The 14,716-nt window shown below is 44.4% G+C and overlaps 1 protein-coding gene across 5 annotated transcripts in view; it reads left to right on the forward strand.

The window, feature by feature from the left end:
- RAB44 (RAB44, member RAS oncogene family) overlaps positions 1-14,716 on the forward strand; it is a 65,981-nt gene that overhangs the window by 26,641 nt on the left and 24,624 nt on the right. For all 5 annotated transcript variants that reach the window (XR_011358812.1, XM_069945130.1, XM_069945132.1 and 2 more), the window contains exons 5-9: positions 302-448; positions 2,469-2,559; positions 4,206-4,301; positions 5,357-5,532; positions 6,999-7,044. Coding sequence is in view for 4 of the 5 variants with exons in the window: in XM_069945130.1 (XP_069801231.1) it covers positions 302-448; positions 2,469-2,559; positions 4,206-4,301; positions 5,357-5,532; positions 6,999-7,044 (556 nt within the window). In the remaining variant the exon portion in view is untranslated. The remainder of the gene's footprint in view (positions 1-301; positions 449-2,468; positions 2,560-4,205; positions 4,302-5,356; positions 5,533-6,998; positions 7,045-14,716) is intronic.

Raw genomic sequence — 14,716 nt, forward strand, 5'->3', positions numbered from 1 at the left:
ACTCTGGCAGCATGGCAAGGCAGGGAGTCCATGGGCTGGGGCTTAGAGTATCCGTGCCTCTCTCCTCACCTCTCTTCTTTATCGGATGGATGGAGGCGGGGAGAGAGGCGCTGCAGGAACAAAACTTGTTTTTAACCATAATAACTAGCCCTAGGAGAAAGGCTGACTCCGGGACTGGACATGGCATGGTGAGAAACGTACGTGTGCATAGAAACTATATATACAAAATAGATTTTTTTTTTTTCTTATTTTGAATGCATTTGAAAAAATAAAATAACTGAAACTGTTCATTTCATTCAAGTGAAACCGAGATCTGGAAGCTATGGACGAGGCTGGGTCACGAGGAACCACATTTGTTGGAAAATCTTGAGGAATTCTTGGCAAAAGTAACAAATCAAATCAAAGAAGCCAAAAAAGAGAAGGAAACACTAGAGATTATGTTAAAAAAGTGAGTTCAGCGTAAGAACTTGTTTAATTAAGAATCTTTTCCTAAAGCATTACCACAAGCAGGGGTTATACAATGCATCTGCTATGAAGGCTAAACGTTGTGCAATGTAATATAAGAAGATTAGCTTAACTACAGTAAGGTAGATGAAGATGGCTAGGAGCATAAATGAACCTTACATAACCATAAATAGACATTACATACTCTGACAAGCCTCTCGATATTAGGTTACTCCATTTATTCATCTGGACTTGGTCAACAACAAAAAAATCTTTGGTCGTTTTGGCTATCCTTTACACCACTTTTCGAAAACAGCAATAAACACTGTCCTATGGTAACGGGTATCATTCAGAATATGTGCTATGACTGTACCTGTAAGGACCTTGGCGCTGTCCTCGGTTTATAAGGTACAACCGAGACTGCACTTTTGGCCATGAATTTGTGTTTATACTGTGTTTTATTTGCATTTGCCAGAGCTCTGTCTGGACACTGTCCTACTCCTGCTACTTTGCTTATTGATTCACCTGCCACACCCGTCTCTTCTCTGCTGAGTTCCTTCTGGCCACTTCACAGCTAACCTCTGTTGTGGTTAGGTGATTGACATTTGTTTTTTTCCATTAACCATTGCTGTTTTCCATGTGGGCGTTTGTGGTTCAATCTACTTCTGAACCGGGTCCCTGGTCTTCTATAAATCAGTGTATCAGTGCCTGCTATTCCACACTGGCTATTAAGTCAAGTTTACCTAGCATGCTTGGCGTTCCCTGTGTCTTTCTGTGCTTGCTATGTGGCCCCATGAATTTTTGCAAAAAACGGATGAAAAAGCAGATGTAATTGTGTGCATCCGTTTTCCCATTTATATGAAAAAGGAACAAAACGCTTCCTTTTTTTATGTAAAAATAAGGTCAAGTACGTTTTTGTGTACGTTAAAAAAAAAAAAGATGCGTTTTGATCCTTTTAATTTTTTTTATAATGGAAGTCAATGGGGAAAAAAACAGATCAAAACTGATGCACACAATTGCATCCATATTTCCATCAATTTTTTGGAAACATGGATGAAAAAAATGGATTGCAAAAACGTAGTGTGAACCCAGCCTAAGTAAAAGTAGAACAAGCCAGATATAATCACAGGGCATGATATCAGAATCCAAAGAGAATAATAAATGGTAGGTAGAGGTTGGTAAAATATTATTAAAGCAAGCATGGTACAGAGGGCAGTATTCGATGTAAAACCACAATATAAAGCCAAGGATTAGACCTGTTTTTTTTTTTTATCATATAAAATATTTTTGCCAAACATAGAAACATTTTGGTCCCAGGTGACCATATTGATCCTTAATGTTAGAGCACAGCTGTAAGGGCCCGGTCACACTATGAAATCTGCACTGATAAGCTCCGGCGTATTCCAAGTGCTTGCCCCCCCTCCCCCGCTATCCCGCTTGAAGATCTGCCTGTCCCATAAGCTCGATTCTATTTAGACAGATTCTGCCATCCGCCAATAAAGAATTCACCATAGAATGGAGCCGGATGTTCAAACGGGAATGCGCACGGAATCCGCCGGAGCTTATCCACGCGGATTCCGTAGTGTGACCAGGCCCTTACCACAGGTGTGACGCCTATATGTTACAGGATACAGTTGCTCAAAGGAAGTGTGACTGCAGTAATCTCATCCACAACATTTTAATTTACAAAAAGCCCCCATGGATGGCCCATTGTTAAATTTTGGACATGAGATTTTACAATTTCACCAAATATGACATCTTTATAATATGTTCGGGTCATAAGTTAATACTATAGGACTATGATGTAATGACTGATGGGTTCAACAAATCAAGTGCCTGTACATTCTAGGATAACCTTTGTATATGTTGACTATACCTGGTACATGCTGTCTGTATGCAGATGTCTTTATAGTTGCCTAACCTGATATATTGTTTTCCAATTTTACGTCCAATACATTGTTATTTTGATATTTGGTATGTCTTTTTTTGCCCATACTGAGTATGAAATGATATTACCTGTACAGGAGGATTACTGAACATAATGCAGAAGTGCAGCGTCTGTATGAAGAAATGGAGCAACAAATGCGAGAGGAGATTAAAAAGTTAGCCAATGAGGTAGGCCGGGTTTGCATTGCCAATGAATTATGGAAAATACTGTATACTTGCATTCAGTCATTTGAATAGCCTTTAAAACTAGGATATGGTAAGAATCATTACTTTTACAAATGAGAGTAGTCCATGGAAAGAGCACAGTAAAGCATCAAACTTTCACAGCTTTATTGGAACCTTTCCCTATCAGAATGACTCCAAGGCCCCTACTTAGTTTTTTGTTGTTGTGCTCAGTCTTGCCAAGGTATTTGATCTGTGATCTTAAATTGTCTTCCACAACCTCACCTCTGTAGCAGCGTTTGGCTGTTCCTCACCCAATTTTAAGCCTCCTACAAATCTCGATTTCCGTTAAAGGGGTTTTCCAGTGCTACAAAAACATGGCCATTTTTTCCCCTCTCTTGTCTCCAGATTGGGTGGGGTTTGAAACTCAGTTCCATTGAAGTAAATGGAGCTTATTTGCAAACCGCACCTGAACTGGAGACAAGAGAGGGAGAAAAGTGACCATGTTTTTGTAGCGCTGAATAACCTCTTTAATGACAATGCAGGAGTTACTGTGCTAGCGTGATTCTTGCAGTTGAGCAGTTTGGTGTTTGCCTTGACTGGCAGGTGTCTTTACCACAGTTAGGGACTTTGTGGATCTGAGAGCCGGTCCAATGGGCATCTGGACTGGGCTCCTGGTCCTCATAAATATTCAGCATGACCAGCAGCTAGTCGCTGGCTATTAGAGCAATCTAGGCTAAGCGTACTCTCTCTGGTATCTGCTGTGTGTTTCTCTGACCCTTGTGTGTTCCCTCTCTATCCTGTCTGCCGCCTGCCCTGACTTATAGCCTGCTCTCGTTTTCCCGACTTGTCTTCTGATTTTGCACTTTTGCTGCCCACCATTACCGACCCGGATTGTTGACCTTGGATTTATTGTGTTTGTTTGTCTGTCGCTGTTCTGTGTTTCACCTTACTGAGTACCCAGTGCCCCCCAGTGCCCCCCAGTGTCACAACAACCCTCCCCCCCATTAGAATCAAGCAGAGATGTGCCACTACATGTGTGTGTGTGTTTGGGCGGGGATTATCGTCACACTGGGGGGGAGGGGCACAGGGCTTGCCCACAGTGCTCCGAGCCAATGCCCAAGCAGAAAACGATATTGAGCGCAGGAACTGGTGACGTTTTGTAACGCTGGGGTCCCCACCAGCATTGAGCGGGTGTTGCGAAACAATTTCAGTACCTGTGATGGTACATTCGCTTTAAAGAGATTTTCTGGGATTAAATGATATTTAAGTATGCCGTGGAGAAGATGTCAGTAATATATACTTACTTGACCCGCTTTGCTTCTGCTAGGTCCTGGGCATCTACTTTCTGACAATGCCAGTGATTTCAAAACATCTGGTGATGTATCGTACCCTTCGGAAATTGAAGCTCAGTCGAGCCAGTATAAAGTCTAAGCTGAGCCTCCATTTCCGGTGGAAACAGCACATCACCGGCATCAAAACAGGACAAGTAAGTATTTATCACTGACATGTCCCCCCGCAGCACCAGCAGCATAGTTAAATATCAATTTATCCCAGACAACCCCTTTAAGACAATCTACTTTTCCTAGACAACAGGATCTGGGACTATATAATTAAAAGAAAAAATATTATATTTATCAATCCTTTTCTAGAGTAATACTCGTAGCAGTATCCATGATCAAGAAATGAAGAATGCCATAGAGGTGAAAAATAAGGAGGTGCAGCAGCTGCTCTCTGCTCAATACGAGGTAAGATAGCTAAATGGAAATACAACGTAGTTTGGGAATACAAGAGTCAAATACGATACATCGAATTGTAATATACAAAAGTAGAAAAGAGTGTTGGGTCACCATAGAAATATAAAAATATATATATACTTTATTTCAATTTGCTACATACAACATCAGGCCATGCTCACACAACGTAAGTTTTGTATTAATCACGGCCGAGTGTATACACATAATATACGCTCCGTTTTGTGCGGCAGCTATTCATTGACTAGCGGCCACACAAGCCTGACAGGTCACACGGCTCCGGCTGCACTCTCCGTTGTGTTCAGTGGTGAATTGAGATCAATTCAATAGAATTGAAGTTTATCCGGACGGTGCTGCAGTATGCTTAGTAATGCACTGCAAAGAAGTACACAGGGTTCCCACAGGAATCCAAGACTGGTTTACCACTAATGGTTGATCCTATACAGAGGCAGCCAATAATGGGGCTGGTGCTCAGTTGGTAGCCCCAGACAGCCGGTTTGTATTGGGACCTCATAGTTCTTAAAATGACTATGGCCGGGTTCACACAGCGTATGACAATGGCCGGTCTGTGACATGGCCGTGTCACACAGCGCCTGGTGTCAGTGAAGTTCATCCCAATGGGTATTGCAGTATCAGCTGGAAGAACTTCATTTGTTTTGATTAGGAATGCAGGCACGTTCGGGTGTGCCCAAATTCCAAATCACCATAGACAACAATGTAAAGTGCGTCTGGAGCTGTACTTCACATTGTCTGCTCTGTCGGTCTTGTACGGCCGCTGTTCAATGAATAGCAGCTGTACAAAACTGACATGTCAGTTTTTCATGCAGCTGCAAGGAATCCCGGATGGAGTGTATACACTCTGTATATACTCCGGCTGGGATTCTATAGTAATTAATGTATTCGGCAACTTCATTAAATACCGGCCGTGGTTACATTACGTTGTTTAATGATTTTTTATGTAGTGTGAACTTATCCTATTATTGTATAAAAATACAGGCAATATTGGGTGTTTGTATTACATTCTGAGGTCTAATTGCTGGTTGTTAAAGCTAGAAAAAGAACTCTCCAACCTACGAAGTATGGATCAGGTTACGAAATCAGAGAATGAGAAGTTGAAAAGGACCAACCAAGGTTTAGAACTTAATTTGGAGAAAATTCGCGATCAGTTGTCCGAAGCTCAAGATTGCCTGAATGAGATGAAAGAAAAAATGATTCAACATGAAAAGTGAGTTTAAATTAAAGGGGTACTCCATCCATGACCCCATTTGGCAATGCCTGGGAAGTGGTGGAAAGAATAATATCCACTTACCTACCCAGCTAAAGCGCTGTTGTCAGCATTCAGCCACTCCTGTCTCTGGCTGCTTCCTGGGCTTGAGACAAGACGTGGTAGGCCTGCTCAGCTTTTAGTGGCACTGGCAGAGGCGGGACACCGTTACAGTCACTGAATGGCTGATCAAGCCTGCCATGTTTTAAAAGGGAACTTCAGGTAGAGGTAAAAAAAAATTAACCTGCTGCAGAAGCATAAAGCATTGCTTACCTGTCTAACCCAGCACTTTATAATTTCATTGTAGTCCCACCCACATAGCTTGCTGTATTCTCTACCTGTAATGTCAATATTGGAACTTTTTCATCTCCAACTATGTATTATAATGGAGCATCTTTTATCTTTAAAGTTGAGCCCCACAATAAGGACTTTTTCTGATATTACCTTACATAGGATTTATACTGTTTATACCTCGTTTTTTGTCCAGGTGGGATTGGCAGTGTCGGCTCTAATCCTCTCTGCCGTTTAGCATCATTTAATTGTGTTACTGCATCATTTTTGTAAAGACGCTGCGGTACTGCAATGAAACTCCAACATGTGTGAACACAGCCCTAATTTCACTGCAGACTTTTGCACAATTAATGAAGTTGCAGCAGCTGCTTCTGGCTGGTCAGAGATGGTGAATCACTCAGGGGATTGGGGGATCCAGCCAAGCCTCCTGTGACATCACGTTCCGCCCCCTGTCTGCATCATCAGCCTGTGCTCAGCAAACACACACAATGTGAGACAGAGGCATATAGTCTTTGTCTCCCAAGGTGGGAGAGCAGTGTGAGCAGGAGACAATGTGAATTGGCACAGAGGCCATTTTTTGGTCTTCCAGACATGATGGGAATTATAGTTTTGCAATAGATAAACGGCCGCCATTTTGACACTCCTGGCCAAGGCAGATAGGGGCACTGACAAGTGGTAAATATGAAGGAGAGAAGTTAGAGTGTACCACTTGGATTTAGCACAGCTCTCTCAATCTCAGCCGTATCCTCACAATATATCATTACTAAGCTGTAACCCAGCATTTTCAGCGTCAGAACGTATCATCACTAAGTGTATCATAGGATTACCAGTCTCGGCAGCAGTCTCCGAACGTATCATAACTGAGTGTATCATAGGATTACCAGTCCTATGACAGCAGTTTGAGAAAATATAATCAATGACCGTCTGGGAACATAATAATATTTCCTTATTGCTTATTAGAGCACTTTTAATATTGATAGGCCCAAGACCATTAGACAGATACTCAAATGCACATGTTCTGTAAGGTCCATTATCCCATGTAGAATCTTTACATCTAGATATTTCTGCTGAACCTGCTGGATAAAACAATGCCTGCAAATAACATTTATGGTTCACGGAACATTTGTTTCATTTAGGGAAATAAAGGATAATGAAGAATCAGTAAATATTTCAAGTGCACAGGTAAGGAACCTTCATCTAATACACCCACTGTATAAAGAAGTCCATAATGTAAACTATGACATAATGTTACAACATATATTGCTTAAAGTGTCACTGTCGTTTACAGGTGATTTTAAGAAACTTTGTAATTGAGTTTTTTAGCGGAAAAATGAAGTTTGAAGCTCTCCCCCCTGTCTTCATTGTTCTCTTTGGAGAGAGGAGGGTGGAGGGAGATGAGATGACCAAAACAGGACAACAAAGAGTTAATGTCATGATCGGCAGGTGAAGACAAGACACTCGACAGTGGGCCCTGAATCTGACCCCACCCACTGTCACCTGCCTACTTGCCTCAGTCGACCCTAGGCGGTCGCGGACAACCACGAAGACAATCCCTATACTGTATACGTGCAGAACATAAAACGCAGACAGACAGACAAACAAAATGCGGAGAGTCAACTAGCCGAGTCAGGAACCAAACGAGCAACGCAGTACAAAATCAGAAGCGAGCGGAGAGTCAGGGGACAGGCAAAAGGTCAGAATCCAGGCAAGACAAAATGGAAAAGGATAGGACAGAATACAAGGGACTGGGGAGCTGGGATCAGAAACAACTAATAGCCAGCGATTAGAGGCTGACACTGAAAACACTTTATACTGGATCAGGAGCCCGGACCAAAGACTGATTGGTCCGGCCTCCTGAATCCAGACACATAGCAGCTGGTGCGCTGCAGGCTGAGTGGCAGAGAGATCCGTCACTCAGCCTGAGCTCAACAGCACTCAGCTGCTTGGCCGGGCGACGTACACTAACGCGAGACCAGCGGCTTCCCTGGTTACTAGGGACGCCGTCGGGTCTCCGTGACGTCACCCGGCTCGGCCGAGGAGGGCGGCGCTGCGCTCCAGCCGGACCAGACGACGCTGGAGCGCGGTCAGGTAAGTTACTGACATTACCCCCCCCTTCAGGAGGGGCCTCCGGACCTCTACCTAAGGGACCAGGCTTAGATGGATTTTGCAGATGAAACTGTCTAACTAGACGTGATGCATGCAAATCTCTACTAGCTACCCAAGTGCGCTCCTCTGGTCCAAATCCTTTCCAATGAACTAAATATTGCAAAGAACTCTGAACCCGACGAGAATCCAGAATTCTCTCCACCTCATATTCCAGTTCACCTTGAATGACCAACGGAGCGGGAGGAGCAGACGGAATCACTGGATTAACAAATTTTTTCAATAGAGATTTATGAAAAACATCGTGAATTCTAAGACTCCTAGGCAACAGCAACTTAAATGATACTGGATTTATGATCTCTACTATAGGATAAGGACCAATGTATTTTGGAGACAATTTACCAGATGGTGTCTTTAATTTCAAATTTCTAGTGGAGAGCCACACCTTGTCACCTACCCTGTACTCAGGGCCAGATATGCGTCTTTTATTAGATTGTTTTTTACAATTCTCTTGAGCTTTAACCAGGTTCTGCAGAGCCTGGGCCCAAACTGTGCACAGTTTTCTGTAAATTCTTTCGGCGGATGGATTAGTAGATTCGGACGCATGTACAGAAGAACAGGATTAAACCCAAAATTACAAAAGAACGGCGACATTTTGAGAGACTGACTTTCACGATTGTTCAGGGCAAATTCAGCCAATGGTAAGTATTCTCTCCATTTCTCCTGTGAGCCTGCAACGAAACACCTTAAGAATTGCTCCAGTGACTGATTTACCCTCTCCGTTTGTCCATTGGATTGTGGATGAAAGGCTGAAGAAAATGACAAAGATATACCTAGGCGACCACAAAACTCTTTCCAGAATCTAGATATAAACTGTACTCCCCGGTCAGACACGATATTCTCTGGTACCCCATGCAACCGTAAGACATGACTAATAAAAAGAGAGGCCAAAGTACGAGCATTGGGTAGTTTGTTGAGAGGAATTAAATGACACATCTTCGAGAACCTGTCAACAACCACCCAAATCACCGTTTTACCCTTAGAGGGTGGTAAATCAGTTATAAAATCCATGGAGATGTGGGTCCAAGGTCTAGCAGGCAGAGGCAGGGGTTGAAGAAGTCCCTCCGGTAACCTGCGAGGAACCTTGGACCTGGCGCAAATCTCACAAGCTTCTACAAACAGTTTAGTATCCGTAGCCCAGGATGGCCACCAATAATGACGAGACAGTAGATATTTGGTACCAGCAATACCTGGATGACCTGCCAGTACTGAACAATGTGTTTCTTCCAACACTTTCAACCGAAGATTAGGGGGAACAAATAGTTTATTTTCCGGGGTGTTTCTAGGCGCCATGGATTGAGACTGAACCACCTGAGCAGCCAGATCGGGCTGCAGAATTGCCACCACCACCCCAGGAGATAAGATGGTTTCGGATTCTCTTACAGGGACCTCTTTAACACTGAAACTACGAGATAAAGCATCTGCCTTTACATTCTTGGAACCTGGTCTGAAGGTGATTTCAAAATCAAACCGTGCAAAAAACAATGCCCATCTGGCTTGCCGTGGAGTAAGGCGCTTGGCTTTATCTAAATAAACAAGGTTTTTATGATCGGTTAGAACCTTAATTTTGTGTTTAGCCCCCTCTAAAAAATGTCTCCACTCATCAAATGCCCACTTAATGGCAAGGAGCTCTCTATTGCCAATGTCATAGTTGCATTTGGTCTTGGAGAACTTTCTAGAGAAGTAGGCAACGGGTCGGAGGTTAGTGAGTGTTACGGGACCTTGTGAGAGGACAGCCCCTACACCCACCTCAGATGCATCTACCTCGACAATAAAAGGTAATTCAAAGTTAGGTTGAATCAACACTGGAGCGACAGAAAAACATGTTTTGAGTTTGTCGAAGGCCAGAATGGCTTCAGGAGTCCAGTTATCCATATCGGAACCCCTTCTGGTGAGATCAGTTAAGGGTTTAGCAATTACTGAGAATCCTTTAATAAATTTTCTGTAGTAGTTGGCGAAACCCAGAAATCTTTGAAGAGCTTTAAGATTCCTGGGGCGTTCCCACTTTTCAATGGCTGCCACCTTAAGGGGATCCATACCAAAAGAACTAGGGGTGATTTTATATCCCAGAAAAGAGACCTCCTGAACACCAAACTGGCACTTCGACAACTTCGCAAATAACTGATTGTGTCTTAACAGTTCCATAACTCTGCGAACATGATTGACATGTGAAGACCAATCTGGAGAAAAAACCAAGATATCGTCCAAGTACACCACTACAAAACGACCCAGGTACTCACGAAACACATCATTGACGAAGCGTTGGAAAACTGCAGGCGCATTACACAACCCGAAGGGCATGACTAGGTATTCAAAGTGTCCCTCGGGGGTATTGAATGCAGTTTTCCACTCGTCACCCTCCCTTATTCGAATCAAATTATAGGCCCCCCGGAGGTCGATCTTAGAAAACCACCGGGCCCCCACAATCTGATCAAACAAATCTGGAATCAAAGGGAGCGGGTGTTGATTCTTAATGGTGATTTTATTTAGCTCCCGATAATCAATGCAGGGACGTAATCCACCATCTTTTTTGCCTACGAAGAAAAATCCGGCCCCAAGGGGAGAACAGGAGGGACGGATGTGACCCTTATGTAAGCTTTCCTTAATATAATCCCGCATAGCTTCCCTTTCTGGTCTAGACAAATTAAAGATACGCCCTTTCGGGTATTTAGATTCAGGAACCAAATCGATAGCACAATCGTATGGACGATGAGGGGGTAGTTCATCCACCGATTTTTCATCAAAAACATCACGGAAATCAGACAGAAACTCGGGGATCTCCCCTTCTAATGAAGAACATCCTGTTAAATTTAAAGAAAGACAGTGAGCAGCACACCCGGGCCCCCATTGGACGAGTTCTCTGCTTGCCCAATCAAAAACAGGGTTATGCTGGGTCAACCAGGGCAAACCTAAAATAACATTGGAAGACAAATTGTCCATAACCAGAAAATCAAGACACTCCGAATGGATCGACCCCACTTTTACTTCTAGAGGAGGAGTGATATATTTCACTCTACCTTGAGCCAGTGGTGTAAAGTCCGCCCCAGTAATACTCAGCGGGCATTTAAGCTGAAGTGGACATACCTCCAGACTGGACCAAAACCCGGAATTAATAAAATTAGCGGATGCCCCTGAATCAACATGGGCCATTCCCGAAATACACTTCTCACCCAAACATAGTGAGATGGGGACCATTAATTTATTCTTATCGAGTGGTACCTGTGCGCCTGAGTGACCCCCTCGATAGTCACTCAGGCGCTGGAGTTTTCCGGCGATGATCCAGGCTTGGAAGTACATTCCCGAACACGGTGACCAGCTTTGCCACAGTACAGACACAGATTATGTTGCATACGATGGGCCCGTCTAGTTTTCGCATCGGTAGCCCCGATCTGCATGGGTTCCTCCGGAGGTGGTAACGGGGAAGGAGGAGGTTTAGAAGGAGACAGAAGAGAGGTAGGGGTTTTACAGAGTTCAACGATTCCTTTCTCCCTACGTCTGTCCCGCGTACGACGATCCACCCTGATGGCTAACGTCATGGTCTCTTCTAACGTTTCAGGGGGAGGATAAGCTACCAACCAGTCCTTTAGCTGCTCAGATAGGCCCACCCGAAACTGATAGCGCAGAGCAGAGTCGTTCCAACCTGATGGGATACACCACTGGCGGAACTCTGCGCAATAGTCCTCAACTGGCCTTTTACCTTGTTTTAAAGATGTCAATTGTCGCTCGGCTACAGCAGTCCTGTCAGGGTCGTCATACAATAATCCCAAAGCTGAAAAGAAATAATCAACCGAGGTTAACTCTATGGCGTTGGGAGGAAGAGAAAATGCCCACTCCTGTGGTGGCCCCTGCAACAGTGACATGATAATCCCCACTCTTTGGGACTCGTCCCCTGAGGAGCGGGGACGTAGTCGAAAGAACAGTCTGCACCCCTCTCTGAAGGTCCGGAAATTCCTTCTATCGCCCTTAAATTTTTCTGGGAGTTGTACCGGTGGTTCAGGGGGGGAAGGGGTGGTCATAGTAACTTGTCGGGGAGCAGCCTCCTGCTCCTGAACCCGTTCAGCAAGGCTCTGTACCATTGAGTTTAGGTTCTGCATTTGCTCCAACAATGCTTTCATAGGATCCATAATAGAAATCCTGGTGCACATCACGAAACTGTACTGGCTGGCTATTCTGTCACGATCATCAGGTGAAGACAAGACACTCGACAGTGGGCCCTGAATCTGACCCCACCCACTGTCACCTGCCTACTTGCCTCAGTCGACCCTAGGCGGTCGCGGACAACCACGAAGACAATCCCTATACTGTATACGTGCAGAACATAAAACGCAGACAGACAGACAAACAAAATGCGGAGAGTCAACTAGCCGAGTCAGGAACCAAACGAGCAACGCAGTACAAAATCAGAACCGAGCGGAGAGTCAGGGGACAGGCAAAAAGGTCAGAATCCAGGCAAGACAAAATGGAAAAGGATAGGACAGAATACAAGGGACTGGGGAGCTGGGATCAGAAACAACTAATAGCCAGCGATTAGAGGCTGACACTGAAAACACTTTATACTGGATCAGGAGCCCGGACCAAAGACTGATTGGTCCGGCCTCCTGAATCCAGACACATAGCAGCTGGTGCGCTGCAGGCTGAGTGGCAGAGAGATCCGTCACTCAGCCTGAGCTCAACAGCACTCAGCTGCTTGGCCGGGCGACGTACACTAACGCGAGACCCGCGGCTTCCCTGGTTACTAGGGACGCCGTCGGGTCTCCGTGACGTCACCCGGCTCGGCCGAGGAGGGCGGCGCTGCGCTCCAGCCGGACCAGACGACGCTGGAGCGCGGTCAGGTAAGTTACTGACAGTTAATTTACAGCTACATCACCAGTTTATCTCCTCTGACAGTCAGCACTGACCTCTCTGTCCTCTGAATACTGGCTTTCACGCAGGTCCCGCTGTGGAATCCTTTGTTCTTTGCTCTCTGCTGGTGACTAATCTCCCTCCTCCCCCTCCCCTCTCCATAGGATAGACAGGACCTGACTGATGTGAAAGAGTCGAGATTTCCTGATAATGAGCAGTGAATGAGAGGAGGGAGGGGGGACTTGGGGAAAGTCTTTTTGAATGCAGATAATGGCAGATTTGCCTAATAAACCCAATTACAAAGTTAATTAAAATCGCCTGGACTATTGATTTCCGCAAAAAAAAGAAAAGAAAAGAAAAAAAGACAGTGACACTTTAACACTAAAAATAATTGTATTAAAGGGGTATTCTGCTCAAAATAAAACTTTCAGTATGCTGCTGCCCTTGGGGAGAACATAACAAACAGTGTATTCTTACCTTTCCACGCCCCCAATGCCCCTCCACCTCGCTGGTGTCCTCCTACGTGTTCTTTAGTATTCGGCTGAACGACCCGGCCTCCACTTCCTAGATGGACTCGTCTCAGCCAGGACAGTACCGTGGCCAGTGATTGGCTGAGCAAGCTGGATTGTTCAGCCCGGACCAGAGGATGACGAAGCAGGACATGGGGGGAGCATGGAATGGTAAGAATACACTGTTTGTTATGTTCTCCCCAAGGGCAGCAGCGTATTGAAAGTTTAATTTAAGTGGAATACCCCTTTAACTATTTATATATAATATATATTTAAATGGATTTCATGTCCCCAAACCATAAATGTTAAGTTTCTTCTTGAGGAGAACATCATAAAGATTTGTGGTGACTTACAGGCTATTAACATTATCGGGTAATAGGTGGGCGCACGTCTCACCAAACCGGCCCAAAGTTGGTAGACAATCCAATAGAAACGAGGAGACAGCACATCCAAGGTGAAGTGAAGATTTAATATGACACCACTGATATTAAATCTTCACCTTGGATGTGCTGTCTCCTCGTTTCTATTACAGGCTATTTAAGCACCACTGGGAATTCTGGGAAGAAAGGATAAGCAGCCCTTATACCAGGTAGCTTTGAAGAGTAGCCTTTCCTGCGGGAGAGATCTCTGATTTGACATTCATTCCCAGCCATGTTCCACTACCATAGCTATTTACTGTGTCTCTTCCATAGCAGTTCTAGGATGCTGAAAAAAAAACCGGACTTCCATTATAAAAAAAACTTTTTATTTTTAACATACCCAAAAAACGTAGTCGACCTCAATTTTTTGTCCGTTAAAAAAAAACTGATCCGTTTTTTTTTTATAATGGAAGTCAATGGAAAAACGGATCAAAACAGATGTACACAAATGCATCCGTTTTTTGCATCCATTTTTAATCCGTTTTTTTGCAAAAAAAAAAAACAGATGAAAAAAGAAACGGATTGCAAAAACGTTATGTGAACCCAGCCTTACTGATTGCCTCAGGTAGCAGAAAGGCTCGCTGCAAAGGAGTAAAACCTTAAAATTTCCCTTAAGAATTCATAACAAATTCACATTTTTGTGCTTTTGTGCCATTTCATTTTATTAACAGACTTAAAGGAGAAGTCCGGTGATTTTTAAAATTCGGCCCCCGGTAGGGGCAGAAGTAAGAACTTACATGGTGGTGAGCGGTGGACCCGGCCTCAAGATCCCTTTTAGAAGGTATTTCCCCCCAAGTCATGGACGTCACGACTCGGGGGAAAAGGCCTGCCCGGCTGATGGACTGGTCCCTCAGCCTATCAGTGACTGGAGTGGTGTCCCGCCCCAGTCAATGACTGGCTAAGTGGCCGTCCATCAGCAGG

Source organism: Dendropsophus ebraccatus, chromosome 11 (assembly GCF_027789765.1).
Source record: "Dendropsophus ebraccatus isolate aDenEbr1 chromosome 11, aDenEbr1.pat, whole genome shotgun sequence".
Classification (NCBI taxonomy): domain Eukaryota; kingdom Metazoa; phylum Chordata; class Amphibia; order Anura; family Hylidae; genus Dendropsophus; species Dendropsophus ebraccatus.